This window comes from Mauremys reevesii, linkage group 2 (assembly GCF_016161935.1).
Source record: "Mauremys reevesii isolate NIE-2019 linkage group 2, ASM1616193v1, whole genome shotgun sequence".
Lineage (NCBI taxonomy): Eukaryota > Metazoa > Chordata > Testudines > Geoemydidae > Mauremys > Mauremys reevesii.
In genome coordinates this window covers 14213803-14227913 of record NC_052624.1, presented here as the reverse complement: position 1 = coordinate 14227913, position 14111 = coordinate 14213803, and the positions used below count along the sequence as shown (strand labels likewise).

The 14111-nt window shown below is 45.1% G+C and overlaps 1 protein-coding gene across 2 annotated transcripts in view; it reads right to left on the bottom strand.

Annotated features, from left to right (window-relative positions):
• The window catches only part of LOC120396915 (sodium channel protein type 5 subunit alpha-like), a 148134-nt gene that overhangs the window by 78692 nt on the left and 55331 nt on the right, over positions 1-14111 (bottom strand). The window contains exons 7-9 of one of the 2 annotated variants that reach the window (XM_039522144.1): positions 13030-13158; positions 6753-6844; positions 5631-5852 (exon numbers count right to left, since the gene is read on the bottom strand). In XM_039522144.1, the coding sequence (XP_039378078.1) occupies positions 5631-5852; positions 6753-6844; positions 13030-13158 (443 nt within the window). Of the gene's footprint in view, positions 1-5630; positions 5853-6752; positions 6845-13029; positions 13159-14111 lie in introns of those variants that run through there. The other variant, XM_039522143.1, reaches the window with a different exon arrangement.

Sequence of the window (14111 nt, the reverse complement as noted above, 5' to 3'; positions counted from 1 at the left end):
GGGTGATCCATCCACTCAGCTCTCACTTGTGGCTCCAAGTAGCCGCAGCATGCGCAGTGGCAACACCCGGGGCAACGGCTTCGACAGGCCGGCTAAACCAGGTGAGTGTAACTGATGGGACTCAAACCCTCAGTGAATTAGGGATATGCCTACCCCACATGCAACGTCAGCTCTGGCAGACTGGGTGAAAGAGATCACTAAGATCCAATGGCCAAGAAGGCAGTTCTGCAATGCTTTGTGGACAGCGAAGGGCTTGACGAGGCACGAAAGACGTCAAGGCCATCCACTGCAACCAAAGAAGTTACCAGTCGTGACGATTTTTTGTACCATTGGTGTCTGGCTTCTAAGGTCGAGAGAGTGGGATTGCTCCCAAGCAACAGCTCTACCACTTAAAAAGTTTTCACGCACAGGTCCTGTGCAAATCATCAATCATCATCATCATACCACCCAAGTCCTGCGGCGATGGGGGAGGGGCAAAGCGACAGGTGGAGGTTACCACTGGGAGTCGTAGTCCCAATCCTGCACGCAGGCAGCCTGTGGATAGGTGGTTGTCCAGCTCTGTACCTGGGGCAGCAGAGTTGCCCGGCAGCATCCCAGGCATCTGAGCAGCCCTCTTCAGGACAGCACTGCTCACCCTAGTAAGGGAGAGGCCTAGAAAAGGTGGCCTAAAAATTGCGTGCCCTACAACAACTGGCCAGCAAGCCGTGGCTGGCAGTTTAACCCAACCTGCAGCCGAAACCAAAAGAAAAATTTGAGGAAACTTACCATTGGTGTATGGAATGTTCGTACCCTCATGGATCGAGAAGCTGTTGCAAGACCTGAGAGAAGGACAGTTCTCATTGCTCGAGAACTAGCCCGCTACAACATGGATATAGCGGCATTAAGTGAAACAAGATTGCCTGGGGAAGATTCCTTGAGTGAACCAGAAAGTGGTTACACCTTCTTCTGGAAGGGTAAGACTGAGACAGAGGACAGAATACATGGAGTTGGTCTGGCAATAAAAATCTCATTGATGCATCAACTCCCAGACCTTCCAGTGGGTATCAATGAAAGATTGCTGAAACTACGCTTCCCACTAAATGCCAAACGTCATGCCACCATCATCAGTGCATATGCACCCACTCCAACATGCTCTGACAACTCAAAGGAACAATACTATGAAGATTTCGACAGACTGATCAAGGCCACACCTGTAACAGACAAACTACTCCTACTTGGAGATTTCAATGCCCGAGTCGGAGCTGACAGCGAGAACTGGAAAGGAGTAACTGGGCCACATGGTGTAGGCAAAATGAACAGCAATGGACTACTCCTTTTGAGCCCTTGCTCTGAAAATGACCTGACCATTACCAACACTCTGTTCTGACAAGCGGACAAATACAAAACGACGTGGATGCACCCTAGGTCCAAACAGTGGCATCTGATAGATTATGCCATTGTCAGAAGGCGAGACATCCGAGACGTACTGATCACCAGAGTAATGCAAGGCACAGAGTGCTGGACAGATCACAGATTAGTCAGGAAGTCTCTTCAACTTCACATCGCTCCCTCTCAGCACAAACGCCCTAAGCATGTGCGACCTGCTTTCAACATAGCCAAACTGAAGGATGCTCAGTGTTTCAACAATTTCCAGAGGAGTCTTGATGACAAACTGACATCCCACGGACAATTGATCGGTACTGTAACTGAAAAGTGGGACCAGTTCAAGCAGATAGTGACTGACACAGCAATAACATCTCTTGGACCAAAGAAAAGAACACACCAGGATTGGTTTGATGAGAACCAAGAAGAAATATGCTCAGCACTGGAAGTAAAGAGAAAAGCCTTTATCGAATGGCAGAATGACCCCTCCTCAGTGTCTAAACGGGACCATTTCAAGTACCTTCAGAGCAAAACACAGAAAGACCTCCGTCAGATACAAGACAACTGGTGGGAGAGCAAAGCCAAAGAAATTGAGCACTATGCTGAGACTCACAACTCAAAGATGTTCTTCAGTGCTATTAAGACTGTCTATGGACCTTCTAAACCAAGGACCACCCCATTGCTCTCATCAGACAACACAACGCTGATTAAAGATAAAGAAGGCATCAACGAAAGATGGCGAGAACACTTTAGCAACCTTCTCAATAGACCATCAACCGTGAATAATAATGTCCTCAATGAAATTCCACAACAACCTGCTCTGACAGATCTTGACTTTCCACCCACTATAGATGAGATTAAGAAAGCTGTTAGCCAGATGAGTTCAGGAAAAGCTCCTGGAAAAGATGGGATACCAGCAGAGATATACAAAGCAGCAGGTCCAGCAGCACTAGCAGCGTTCCACAGCGTGATCATCAGCATCTGTGAGGATGAAAACATACCACAGGACCGCCGCGTCGCTACTATTGTCTCTCTTTTCAAGAACAAAGGCAGCAAAGCAGAATGTGGAAATTATAGAGGCATATCCCTCCTCTCCGTTGCTGGGAAGATCATCGCCTGCATCATCTTGAACCGCTTAATAGCCAGTATTTCTGAGGCAAATCTACCTGAAAGTCAATGTGATTTTTGACCTGGCCGGAGCACAGTCGACATGGTGTTTGCTGTCAGACAAATACAAGAGAAGTGCATTGAACAGAACATGCACCTGTATGCTGTCTTCATAGATCTGACAAAGGCGTTTGATACCGTCAACAGGGAAGCCCTTTGGACCATTCTAACACGACTTGGCTGCCCAAGAAAATTTGTCCAGATGATACGCCTTTTTCATGACAGCATGACAGGCGAAGTACTCTCTGATGGAGCCACATCAGCCCCCTTCAACATCACCAACGGCGTGAAACAAGGATGTGTTCTCGCTCCTGTCCTATTTAACCTGTTCTTTGCATGCGTCCTTAACCATGCAATGAAAGATCTGGATTGAGGTATATACTTGAAATACCGGCACGATGGTTCATTTTTTGACCTCCGTCGCCTGAATGCAAAGACTAAGACAGTGCAGAAACTCCTTCTTGATGCACTCTTTGCTGACGACTGTGCCCTCATGGCTCAAACTGAAAATGATCTTCAGCACATTGTCAACAAATTTGCTGAGGCCTCGCAACTCTTCGGACTAACTACCAGCCTCGGAAAGACAGAAGTTCTTCATCAACCTGCACCTGGATCAAATGCTTTTGTCTCGAGTATCTCCATTGACAGCACTCAGCTTAAAGTAGTGGAGAACTTTAAATACCTGGGTAGTGTTATATCCAGAGATGGATCACTGGATAATAAGATCAATGCACAAATATCCAAAGCAAGCCAGGCACTTGGCTGTCTGCGTGTCAAAGTTTTAAACCACCACAACATCCGGATGTCAACAAAACTGCTTGTGTATGTAAGCAGAGTCAGGATGAGCTCTACCCTGACATCCAGTGGTAAATTATGAGGAGTGGGCAAAGGAATTTCAAGAATGTGCATTTGCATTGGTAAACCGACTCCACTTAGCATAACACACAGCAGCCTGGGATGGTTATTTTCATAGCTGTGGGATCCCCAATTTCTTTGTTATTGGGGCAGGAAGGAAAAAAAGTGCTGTCACCTTAATTATGTGAATGAGGAACTATGAGACTGCTTTATGACAGAAATGACTCAACCTACATTAAATAGTACTTGCTAGACAAAGGACATGGGTTCCAAAACCCAGTGAATGGAGAGAGGTTGGGGACTGGTGTGTGTACCTGATGGTATGGGCCCCTTTTGAGGGCCTGGAACACCAATTGCACATCCTCCTCTCTCCACTGTTAAAGAGCAGAGCTAATTTTGAATCCTTTAGGAGTCCATCTAGAGGCTGCTGACCTGAATTCACGTTGGGCCAATGTGGCACTGGGGCTCCCCTACTATAAGCTGAAACCACTAAGAGCTGAAATCACTAAAAGAGCTAAGCTTACTGAGCTGAGATCACTGAGTGGGGGAGCCTGAAGATCGATCACTAAGCGGCTGGCAGAGCGGAGCAGTCTGCAGCATGTTGGAGCAGCCCATAGAACAGTGAGCAGTGTGGAGCAGTTTACGGGGACGGCTGACGTGGTTCACGGGTTGGCTGGAGGAGTGGCACAGCTGGTGGAGTGGAGCCAGTCGTGGTGAAGGCTGCAGCAGAACTCCACGGAGAAGCGGGGCAGTCGGCCCTGGCCCACGTAAGGTGTCCCTTAACACCCTGTGTGCGCCCCCCCCACCCATTTCCACCCAGGCTGGGGGGGGGTGTGTGTGTAAAACTCTGCAGATAAACTTTTGAACTCTGGGGTGACACTGACCAGAGACAGAGACTTTTGGGTTGTTGGACTTTGGGGTGATTGGACTTAAGACCCTAAGGGGGAAAGGACAGTGCCAAATGTACTTGGAGGTGGGTTTTTTGCTTATGGTTTGTGTATAGTCCTGTTTGTGGTGTCTCTCCAACATGATGCCGCATTGGTTCCCTCCTTTATTAAAAGGATTTTGCTACACTCGGACTCTGTGCTTGCGAGTGGGGAAGTATTGCCTCCTAGAGGCGCCTGGGGGGTGGTGGTAGGTAATTGTCCCAGGTCACTGGGTGGGAGCTCGAGCCGGTTTTGCATTGTGTTATTGAAACGGAACCCCTGGATACTGAACCCGGCCCTTGTTGCTGCCAACTTAGAGGGGAAGAAGGGTTACATGTACAGAGCTGTTCTCTCAACTCTTTTGTACGGGTGCAAAACATGGACACTATATAGGTGTCACATCAAGCAGCTTGAAGCATTCCACATGCGCTGCCTCCGCAACATCATGAAGATCCGCTGGCAAGACAAAGTGCCCAATCTTGAGGTCCTCAAGAGAGCCCAGACGACAAGCATCGAAATGATGATCATGAAGTCACAGCTACGTTGGGCCGGTCATGTCAGCTGCATGGATGCCAACAGAATCCCCCGCCAGCTTCTATATGTGAGCTCTCCCAGGGCATCCGGCATATAGGTCGTCCACGGAAGTGTTACAAGGACACCATCAAAGCCAATCTGCAGTACAGCAGTATCAAACCTAGGGACCTTGAGGACGCCGCCAGTGACAGAACACAATGGCGTGCAACAGTTAGAAATACCTGGATCACCTTTGAGGAAGACCGCTGCCGGCGTCTACAAGAGGCACGCGAACGACGTCACAGAGCATCAGCAGCGCACAATCCACTGACCACGAACTTCCCATGCACCATCTGCAGCAAAATGTGCACCTCTAGAATTGGCTTGTGCAGTCATCAGAGGGCACACCATGAGACCAACAACAGATGATCTGCACAGATTTGTCATCATCGGATCGATGGACTACCAAGACACTGTACAAGATGGAACTTCTGTAAATTACGTCAAAGAATGAGCTAATATGCATTTCAGTTACTATGGTATCATACTGGGAAACACAGATGCCTATTATTGGAAACTTTGTAAACACTGTTTCCAATAATGGGTTGATGGGGTGGGGGGGAAGAAAGGAATTGTAGCATCAGTGGCAGAAATCATTCCTGGACCTTTGCAAACCATTCTGGCATTTTAAAGACTAACACTGTCCTGTGGTAGCAGTTCATCTGTATTTTCAATATAATTTGAGGTGCAGGAGTCAAAATATATATAAAATCTACCATGGTAAAAGGAAACAAGACGACAACGTACCTGTATCATTAATAAACTCATCAAAGGAGCCCCATTTTTTGTCATCCAAATAAATAGTTCCATTGGTGGAGTTAAAATTCCTGACACACTTATGTCTCAAATTGCCTTTAAAGAGCTGGAGGCCTATGAGGGCAAAGACACTCAAGCAGAAAAGGGTCAGGATCATCACATCAGTAAGTTTCTTAACAGACTGGATCAGTGCACCTACGATGACCTTCAGTCCTAGAGAGAGAAAATTCAGCAGTATAAGGACTAAAAAACTGGAACACATGTATCGTTCTTTTTGAGAGTCAAAACAACATACAGCAGCCACAAGTTCATAGTTAATTGGCCAGTGTTTCCTGTATCTTTTCAATACAAACATAGTCCAGATGAAACAAAAGTAATCAAAGTAAGAAAAGAAGTTTTTCCTCTAGTCTAAGCAATTGTCCCTAGCACTTTTGCAGGGAGCATGCAGTGTATGGAGGGGGAAAGGCTCCTTTTGTCCTTCCTGTATGAATTGTACCCTCAGCCATGCAAGGACCAGGGAGAATCTGATTTTCATAATCTAGAAAAGGGAATAAATATCCTGCTAATTAAATTTGCAATGATGCTACTTTGGGAGGACTTGTAAACACTAGATACATACAGCAAAATAATACAAGGGGATCAGAAAGAGACCCATCAATCATATCCAATTTGATTACAGTTGTTAACCTGCGAATGCCTAATTGATTTGCCTGATTAAGGAATGAGTAAAAACTGAATAGGATTTGACCCAATAATAATAAATATTAATTATAAACAGAAGTCTGCTGAGTCATTAAGAACATTGCACAGTCAAACAATGATAAACAAGAACAATTAGAACAGCCTTCTGCATAACAGATATTATAAAAATCAAGCAAAATGCTTAAAGACATGATCAAAATAAATAAAATGGCAGATCGTTTCCAGTGTTTAAATTATTCTGACTGGGCCAACAATCCTGAGACACCACTCTGATCCACAAATTCAGTTGTTTCTGTAACACAAAGTCACTCAGATTAAAAAAAGACAAAAGACGTGCAAAACCAATGAAATGGTTGGAGGAGAGAATCACTTACAGTTGGGAGAAAATATTCAAAAATCTGGGCTTCTTACCTGGGAGTATTGAAATAGTTTTTAAAGCTCTCAGAACCCTGAATGTACGAAGGGCCAAAACATTGCCTAGATCACTAAACTCCCCTGCATATCTGTAAAATAAAGACATGACACAATATGCTATTGAATTGAATGAACCGTGGAAATACTTTATACAACTTTTCTTAATTGCTAACCCTTCTGAGCATATAATATCTTGAGCATTAACAAACCAAATGTCAAGGTCTCATCCTGAGTATTATGTATCAAGGATCCATTTCCTGATTATTGCAAATAACACATACTTATAAATTAGTGCTTGGCTATGAATGCTACCAACATCCTACAATATCATGAACTTCTAAATTTAGCCAAAAACAGCAACACAGAACTTATTAAAAATATTTATCAAAAGTATTTTGGCCAGAGGAAGGAGAAAATAATTAATTTTGATCAAATTCCCAAGTAATACTTCAAAGTTTGCCTCCTCTGTAGGCCACAATAAATCTATCAATTCCTCCTACATCAGTTCTCCTCACTATAAGAAAATGAATCAATTCCACCCTGTAATAGTCTCCTCTATTCCCATAGTAGACTATTCCCTTTCTTAGAAAGAAGGTAATATGGATGGTGAGCGATCAGCTGTTATGCCCTGCACAGGATGTGCCATGTTTGTTTTTCTTCCACAGAACAGAAGCGACTTTGTCTGTACAAAGTGCAAGCTGGTCTCCATATTGGATGAGAAGGTTCAAGGTCTGGAGAAACAAGTATCAATCCTGCGTTGCATAAGAGAAAATGAAGATTTCTTGGACAGATGTCAAGATATGCTTCTACGGGCACAACGATCTGAAGAATCGGAACAGGCTGTGCAGAGGGGAGAGAGGGATGGTGAAGAAATTTTGCAGCATGTGACCTCCAGAAGAAGAAAGAGGTGCGTCCATGTACCAGCAATGCAGATACAGGTGAGCAACCGTTTTCATGTTCTCTCCACAAGTACTAATGCGGAGAGAGGACTAGATGATACATCTGATGGAAGGGAACAGAAGGAGACTCCACTGATTGGAAAGCAGGAGAATCACTGACCTTGGGATGGGGGTTCCACGACCACCATTCCCAAGAGAAGGAGGTGGGTGGTGGTGGTCGGGGACTCTCTCCTCAGGGGGACTGAGTCATCTATCTGCCATCCCGACCGGGAAAACTGAGAAGTGTGCTGCTTGCCAGGCGCTAGGATTCACGATGTGATAGAGAGACTGCCGAGACTCATCAAGCTCTCAGATTGCTACCCCTTCCTGCTTCTCCACGTGGGCACCAATACTGCCAAGAATGACCTTGAGCAGATCACTGCAGACTACATGGCTCTGGGAAGAAGGATAAAGGAGTCTGAGGAGCAAGTGGTGTTCTCGTCCATCCTCCCTGTGGAAGGAAAAGGCCCGGGTAGAAACTGTCGAATTGTGGAAGTCAATGAATGGCTATGCAGGTGGTGTTGGAGAGAAGGCTTTGGATTCTTTGACCATGGGATGCTGTTCCAAGAAGAAGGAGTGCTAGCCAGAGATGGGCTCCACTTAATGAAGAGAGAGAAGAGCAATCTTCGTAAGCAGGCTGGCTAACCTAGTGAGGAGGGCTTTAAACTAGGTTCACCGGGGGAAGGAGACCAAAGTCCTGAAGTAAGGGGGAAGTGGGATGCCAGGAGGAAGCACGAGCAGGAGAGCGCAAGAGGGGAGGACTCCTGCCTCATACTGAGAAAGCAGGATGATCAGCGAGTTATCTTCAGTGCCTATACACAAATGCAAGAAGCCTGGGAAACAAGCAGGGAGAACTGGAAGTCCTGGCACAGTCAAGGAATTATGATGTGATTGGAATAACAGAGACCTGGTGGGATAAATCACATGACTGGAGTACTGTCATGGTTGGATATCAACTGTTCAGGAAGGACAGGCAGGGCAGAAAAGGTGAGGGAGTTGCATTGTATGTAAGAGAGCAGTATGGCTGCTCAGAGCTCCAGTATGAAACTGCAGAAAAAACCTGAGAGTCTCTGGATTAAGTTTAGAAGTGTGAGCAGCTAGGGTGATGTCACGGTGGGAATCTGCTCTAGACCACCAGACCAGGGGGATGAGGTGGATGAGGCTTTCTTCCGGCAACCAGCAGAAGTTACTAAATCACAGGCCCTAGTTCTCATGGGGGACTTCAATCACCTCAATTTCTGCTCGGAGAGCAATACAGCGGTGCATAGATAATCCAGGACATTTTTGGAAAGTGTAGGGGACAATTTCCTGGTGCAAGTGCTGGAGGAACCAACTAAGGGCAGAGTTCTTCTAGACCTCCTGCTCACAAACAAGGAAGAATTAGTAGGGGAAGCAAAAGTGGATGGGAACCTGGGAGACAGTGACCATGAGACGGTCGAGTTCAGGATCCTGACAAAAGGAAGAAAGGAGAGCAGCAAAATACAGACCCTGGACTTCAGAAAAGCAAGTGACCAGCTTGACTTAACAGTGAAATCCTTGCTGATCTTAAACACTAAAAAGAAGCTTACAAGTGGAAGATTGGACAAATGACCAGGGAGGAGTATAAAAGTATTGCTCAGGCATGCAGGAGTGAAATCAGGAAGGCCAAATCACACTTGGAGTTGCAGCTAGCAGGAGATGTTAAGAGTAACAAGAAGGGTTTCTTCAGGTATCTTAGCAGCAAGAAGAAAGTCAAGGAAAGTGTGAGCCTCTTACTGAATGAGGGAGGCAAACTAGTGACAGAGGATGTGGAAAAAGCTAATGTACTCAATGTTTTTTTTGCCTCTGTCTTCACGAACAAGGTCAGTTCCCAGACTACTGCACTGGGCAGCACAGCATGAGGAAGAGGTGACCAGCCCTCTGTGGAGAAAGAAGTAGTTCAGGACTATTAAGAAAAACTGGACGAGCACAAGTCTATGCGGATGATGCGCTGCATACCAGACTGCTAAAAGAGTTAGCGGATGTGATTGCAGAGCCATTGGCCATTATCTTTGAAAACTCATGGCAATCCGGGGAGGTTCTGGATGACTGGAAAAGGCTAATGTAGAGCCCATCTTTAAAAAAGGGAAGGAGGAGGATCCGGGGAACTACAAGCCAGTCAGCCTCACCTCAGTCCCTGAAAAAAACATGGAGCAGGTCCTCAAGGAATCAATTCTGATGCACTTAGAGGAGAAAAAAGTGATCAGGAACAGTGAGCACGGATTCACCAAGGGCAAGTCATGCCTGACTAACCTAATTGCCTTCTGTGATCAGATAACTGGCTCCATGGATGAGGGGAAAGCAGTGGGCATGTTATTCCTTGACTTTAGCAAAGCTTCTCATATGGTCTCCCACATTATTCTGGCCAGCAAGTTAAAGAAGTATGGGCTGGATGAATGGACTATAAGGTGGATAGAAAGCTGGCTAGATTGTCGGGCTCATTGGGTAGTGACCAGTGACTCCATGCCTAGTTGGCAGCTGGTATCAAGCGGAGTGCCCCAATGGTCAGTCCTGGGTTTTGTGCTCCAAGGGGTGCCCCAAGGGTCAGTTTTATTCAATATCTTCATAAATGATCTGGAGGATGGCGTGGACTGCATCCTCAGCAAGTTTGCAGATGACACTAAACTGGGAGGAGTGGTAGATATGCTGGAGGGTAGGGACAGGATACAGAGGGACCTTGAGAAATTAGAGGATTGGGCGAAAATAAATCTGATGAGGTTCAACAAGGACAAGTGCAGAGTCCTGCACTTAGGATGGAAGAATTTCATTGACTGTTTCAGACTAGGGACCGAAGGGCTAGGCAGCAGTTCTGCAGAAAAGGACCTAGGGGTTACAGTGGACGAGAAGCTGGATATGAGTCAACAGTGTGCCCTTGTTGCCAAGAAGGCTAACGGCATTTTGGGCTGTATAAGTAGGGGCATTGCCAGCAGACTGAGGGACATGATCATTCCCCTCTATTCGACATTGGTGAGGCCTCATCTCGAGTACTGTGTCCAGTTTTGGGCCCCACATTACAAGAAGGATGTGGAAAAATTGGAAAGAGTCCAGTGGAAGGTAGCAAAAATTATTACGGGGCTGGAACACATGACTTATGAGGAGAGGCTGAGGGAACTGGGCGAATTTAGTGTGCAGAAGAGAAGAATGAGGGGGGATTTGATAGCTGTTTTCAGCTACCTGAAAAGGGGGTTCCAAAGAGGATGGATCTAGACTGTTCTCAGTGGTATCAGATGACAGAACAAGGAGTAATGGTCTCAAGTTGCAGTGTGGGAAGTTTAGGTTGGATATTAGGAAAAACTTTTCCACTAGAAGGGTGGTGAAGCTCTGGAATGGGTTACCTAGGGAGGTGGTGGAATCACCTTCCTTAGAGGTTTTTAAGGTCAGGCTTGACAAAGTCCTGGCTGGGATGATTTAGTTGGGGATTGGTCCTGCTTTGAGCAGAGGGTTGGACTAGATGATCTCCTGAGGCCCCTTCCAACCCTGAAATTCTATGATTCTATGATTCTCAGCCCTACCTGTTGCTACCTCTGCTTCTCACCTCTCTGTCTGTCTGTCACACACACACACACACACACACACACTTACCTATCCACCCACACACCTGTTCTTTCAACCAAGTGAGAGGTAGAGTTGGAGACTTTAGAATGAGTCACGTCTTCACTGACAGAGACTGCTAGAACAGCATAAAGAGGAAGCTCTCTAGCGAAGCTCTGTGACTGTAACAGGCTGGAGGAACCAACAGGAAGTGAAATAGGCTGCTGTAGGGACAAGCCCTGAATGGCAGCTTAGACAGTAAGAGCCCAAAGAGAACTATCAGAATCACGGGAGAAGGGAGACAGTGGGGAGCTAGTCAATCAGCAAGGTCCAGGAAGCGAGTTGGTACCTACCTCTGGATCAGAGAGGTTTACAGTTTGAGCCCGGGAAGGAAGCAGGAATATAAAGTGTGCTGACAGAGACACTCTGAAGATGAAGCAAGTATCTAAGACATTAGCTCTCCATCGAGAAATAGCAGCACATGAGACTACTCCAGAGTGGATGGGAGTGGACCGGGAAAGTCTGGAATGCAAGAGGGGCTGATGACAAATTACTGATTAGAGATGGTGAGAAAGATCATCCTCTGATGAGGAGGAAAACTGAAACCTGGAATTCTTTATTTTAATTTAATGGTGATTAATGAATAAAGTCCTTCCTTGAACAACGGGTTATTGAAGGTGAAGTCTGACTCGGGATTAACTTACATAACCAACAGGGGAAACTGTGGCATGACCCACGGCCTTGGCTGGTGACACTTCCCTTAGAATGGTTGTCAATAGTGTCCTGGGAATTAGTAAAAGGGACCTATGGATTTAATGGAACTATAAAGTCCTGTGGCTGTCTCCGTGTGTGGTAGGAAGTTCCTCATCTCACCTCTGGTGACTGAGCTGCAGTCAGTGTGTTGTCATGGGGAGTACAGTGAATGAGAAGCTGTCTGTGCAGGCAGCTCAGAGGACCTCTGCAGGGAGTAACTCTTGTCACTGTAGGGATGGAGTACACTTCATACGATCTACAGTGAAATAACTGGAAACACTATGGATGATAGTATTGTCTGTTTATTGCCTTATTGTGATAAAAGGAAATGAAGATAAGGGACTGAAAGGCCTACTTTCTTTGGAACTCTCATCACTCAGGCAAGTTTGGAGTAATCAAACCGTGGAGTAACAAGTTCTGCCTCCCCCTTGTTACGTATGCTGTAAAAGAAAGTTACAGAAAAATTTGACATCCCATATGGGTCTTGAACTCCTGTGGATTGCAGACCTTCTCGGCAAGCTGGTATGATAGAAGGAGCCTGTAATACTGTGGTTTAATTAATTTTATTTTATTGCTTTCTAATTACAGAAAGTTCAAGATCACATTGTTTTGGTGATGCCGATCCCAGATTTAATCCACTGACTACCATGATGTCTGCACATATGTGGCACATAGATACTTCATGACAGTATAGATATTACATCTCACTTCCTGTCGTCAGACTCTTTTCCTATTTCACAAAAAGGGGCTACTGATGGCTATATGATGGCATTGACTATATCATATATGTTGCTATCTTTACCCTCTGTACAATCCCCTTACCCTCTTTTTGTGGGATTGGCATGCTGTTGATATCCCGTATACCATACAACAAAGGGAATACAAGAGCACTAGATACAGTTATCACTCCTTACAATGTTGTGTCTTAAGGGCACAGTACGAAACTTTTCACTAAAGTTCTAGAGAAAATAAACACAAGCAAAAATAATTTAAACTTCATAATAGCCCTTTAAAATATACATGTTCTTACTTACGCCATAGCAATGACACTGAAATCCAACCAATTCCACGGATCGCGAAGGAAAGTGAATTCATTCAGACAGAATCCTCTTGCCAATATTTTTATCAATACTTCAAAAGTGTAAATGGCTGTGAACGTGTACCTGGGGAGTAAAGTGTCCAAGAAATGTGAGAACATTAGCAATTAATGGAGGAGGGTATGTGGCACAGGCAGTTTACTCACTCAGAGCTGACTCTTTGCCCAAGAACCTGACCCAGTGCCCCCAAATGAAGTTAACGGAAAGGCTCTCATCGATTTCAGTGGGTACTGGATCAGGACTTAACTCCTACAGGCAACTTGAAATATTAGCTGCCAGCAGTCTCCATGTGGCTATCAACATCTGTGTCTGTGGTATACTTGCTTACGTGTGACCATTTTTTGTTTGCTAAAATTTTAACATGACTCAGGTTGGGCATCCCTAATTTGAGCCACCCCAAATCACTGTCCACTTTTAATTTTTTTGACAATAAGCCATATCTTCACTGGTTCAAGAATGCAAAGTGGCTGCTCAGTGCATTTTATGTTGTTCACTTTGTGCATTTGGTAGCACTTTCTTTAAAGAATGTTGGAAAAAAGCTCACAGAAATACAAATTTACAGGACTTCAATTTTAAAGGCAGCATTTTCTTTAAAATGGAAACTAACAGTAAAAGCTCTGCTGGCTTTTCTGAGTGCACTTATCATTTCAGCAAGATTGAGATCTCATTAGAGAATTTTAAAGGCATCTGGTATTCAGAAAATATGTTCAGGAATTATTTGACAGCAATGTAGGCCTTTTTTCTGAGGGTGGGGAGGGAAAGGTATTTGAATTACCATAGCATATATTACTTTGACTAAATTCTGAGCCCCTTGCAGATAAACATATTGATGTACACTAGTTTTCAAAGCGGGATATATATTAAAATCAAACAGTTTTATTCAGATATTACAGTTAGCAAAGTAGATGACCTGGTAGACTGAAGTTATTAATTTAGATGCTGATCCTGTATCGTGCTCCACAAGGGCAGAACCCTGCACCCACAGGGAGATGCACTGATGTTAATGGGATTCATGCAGG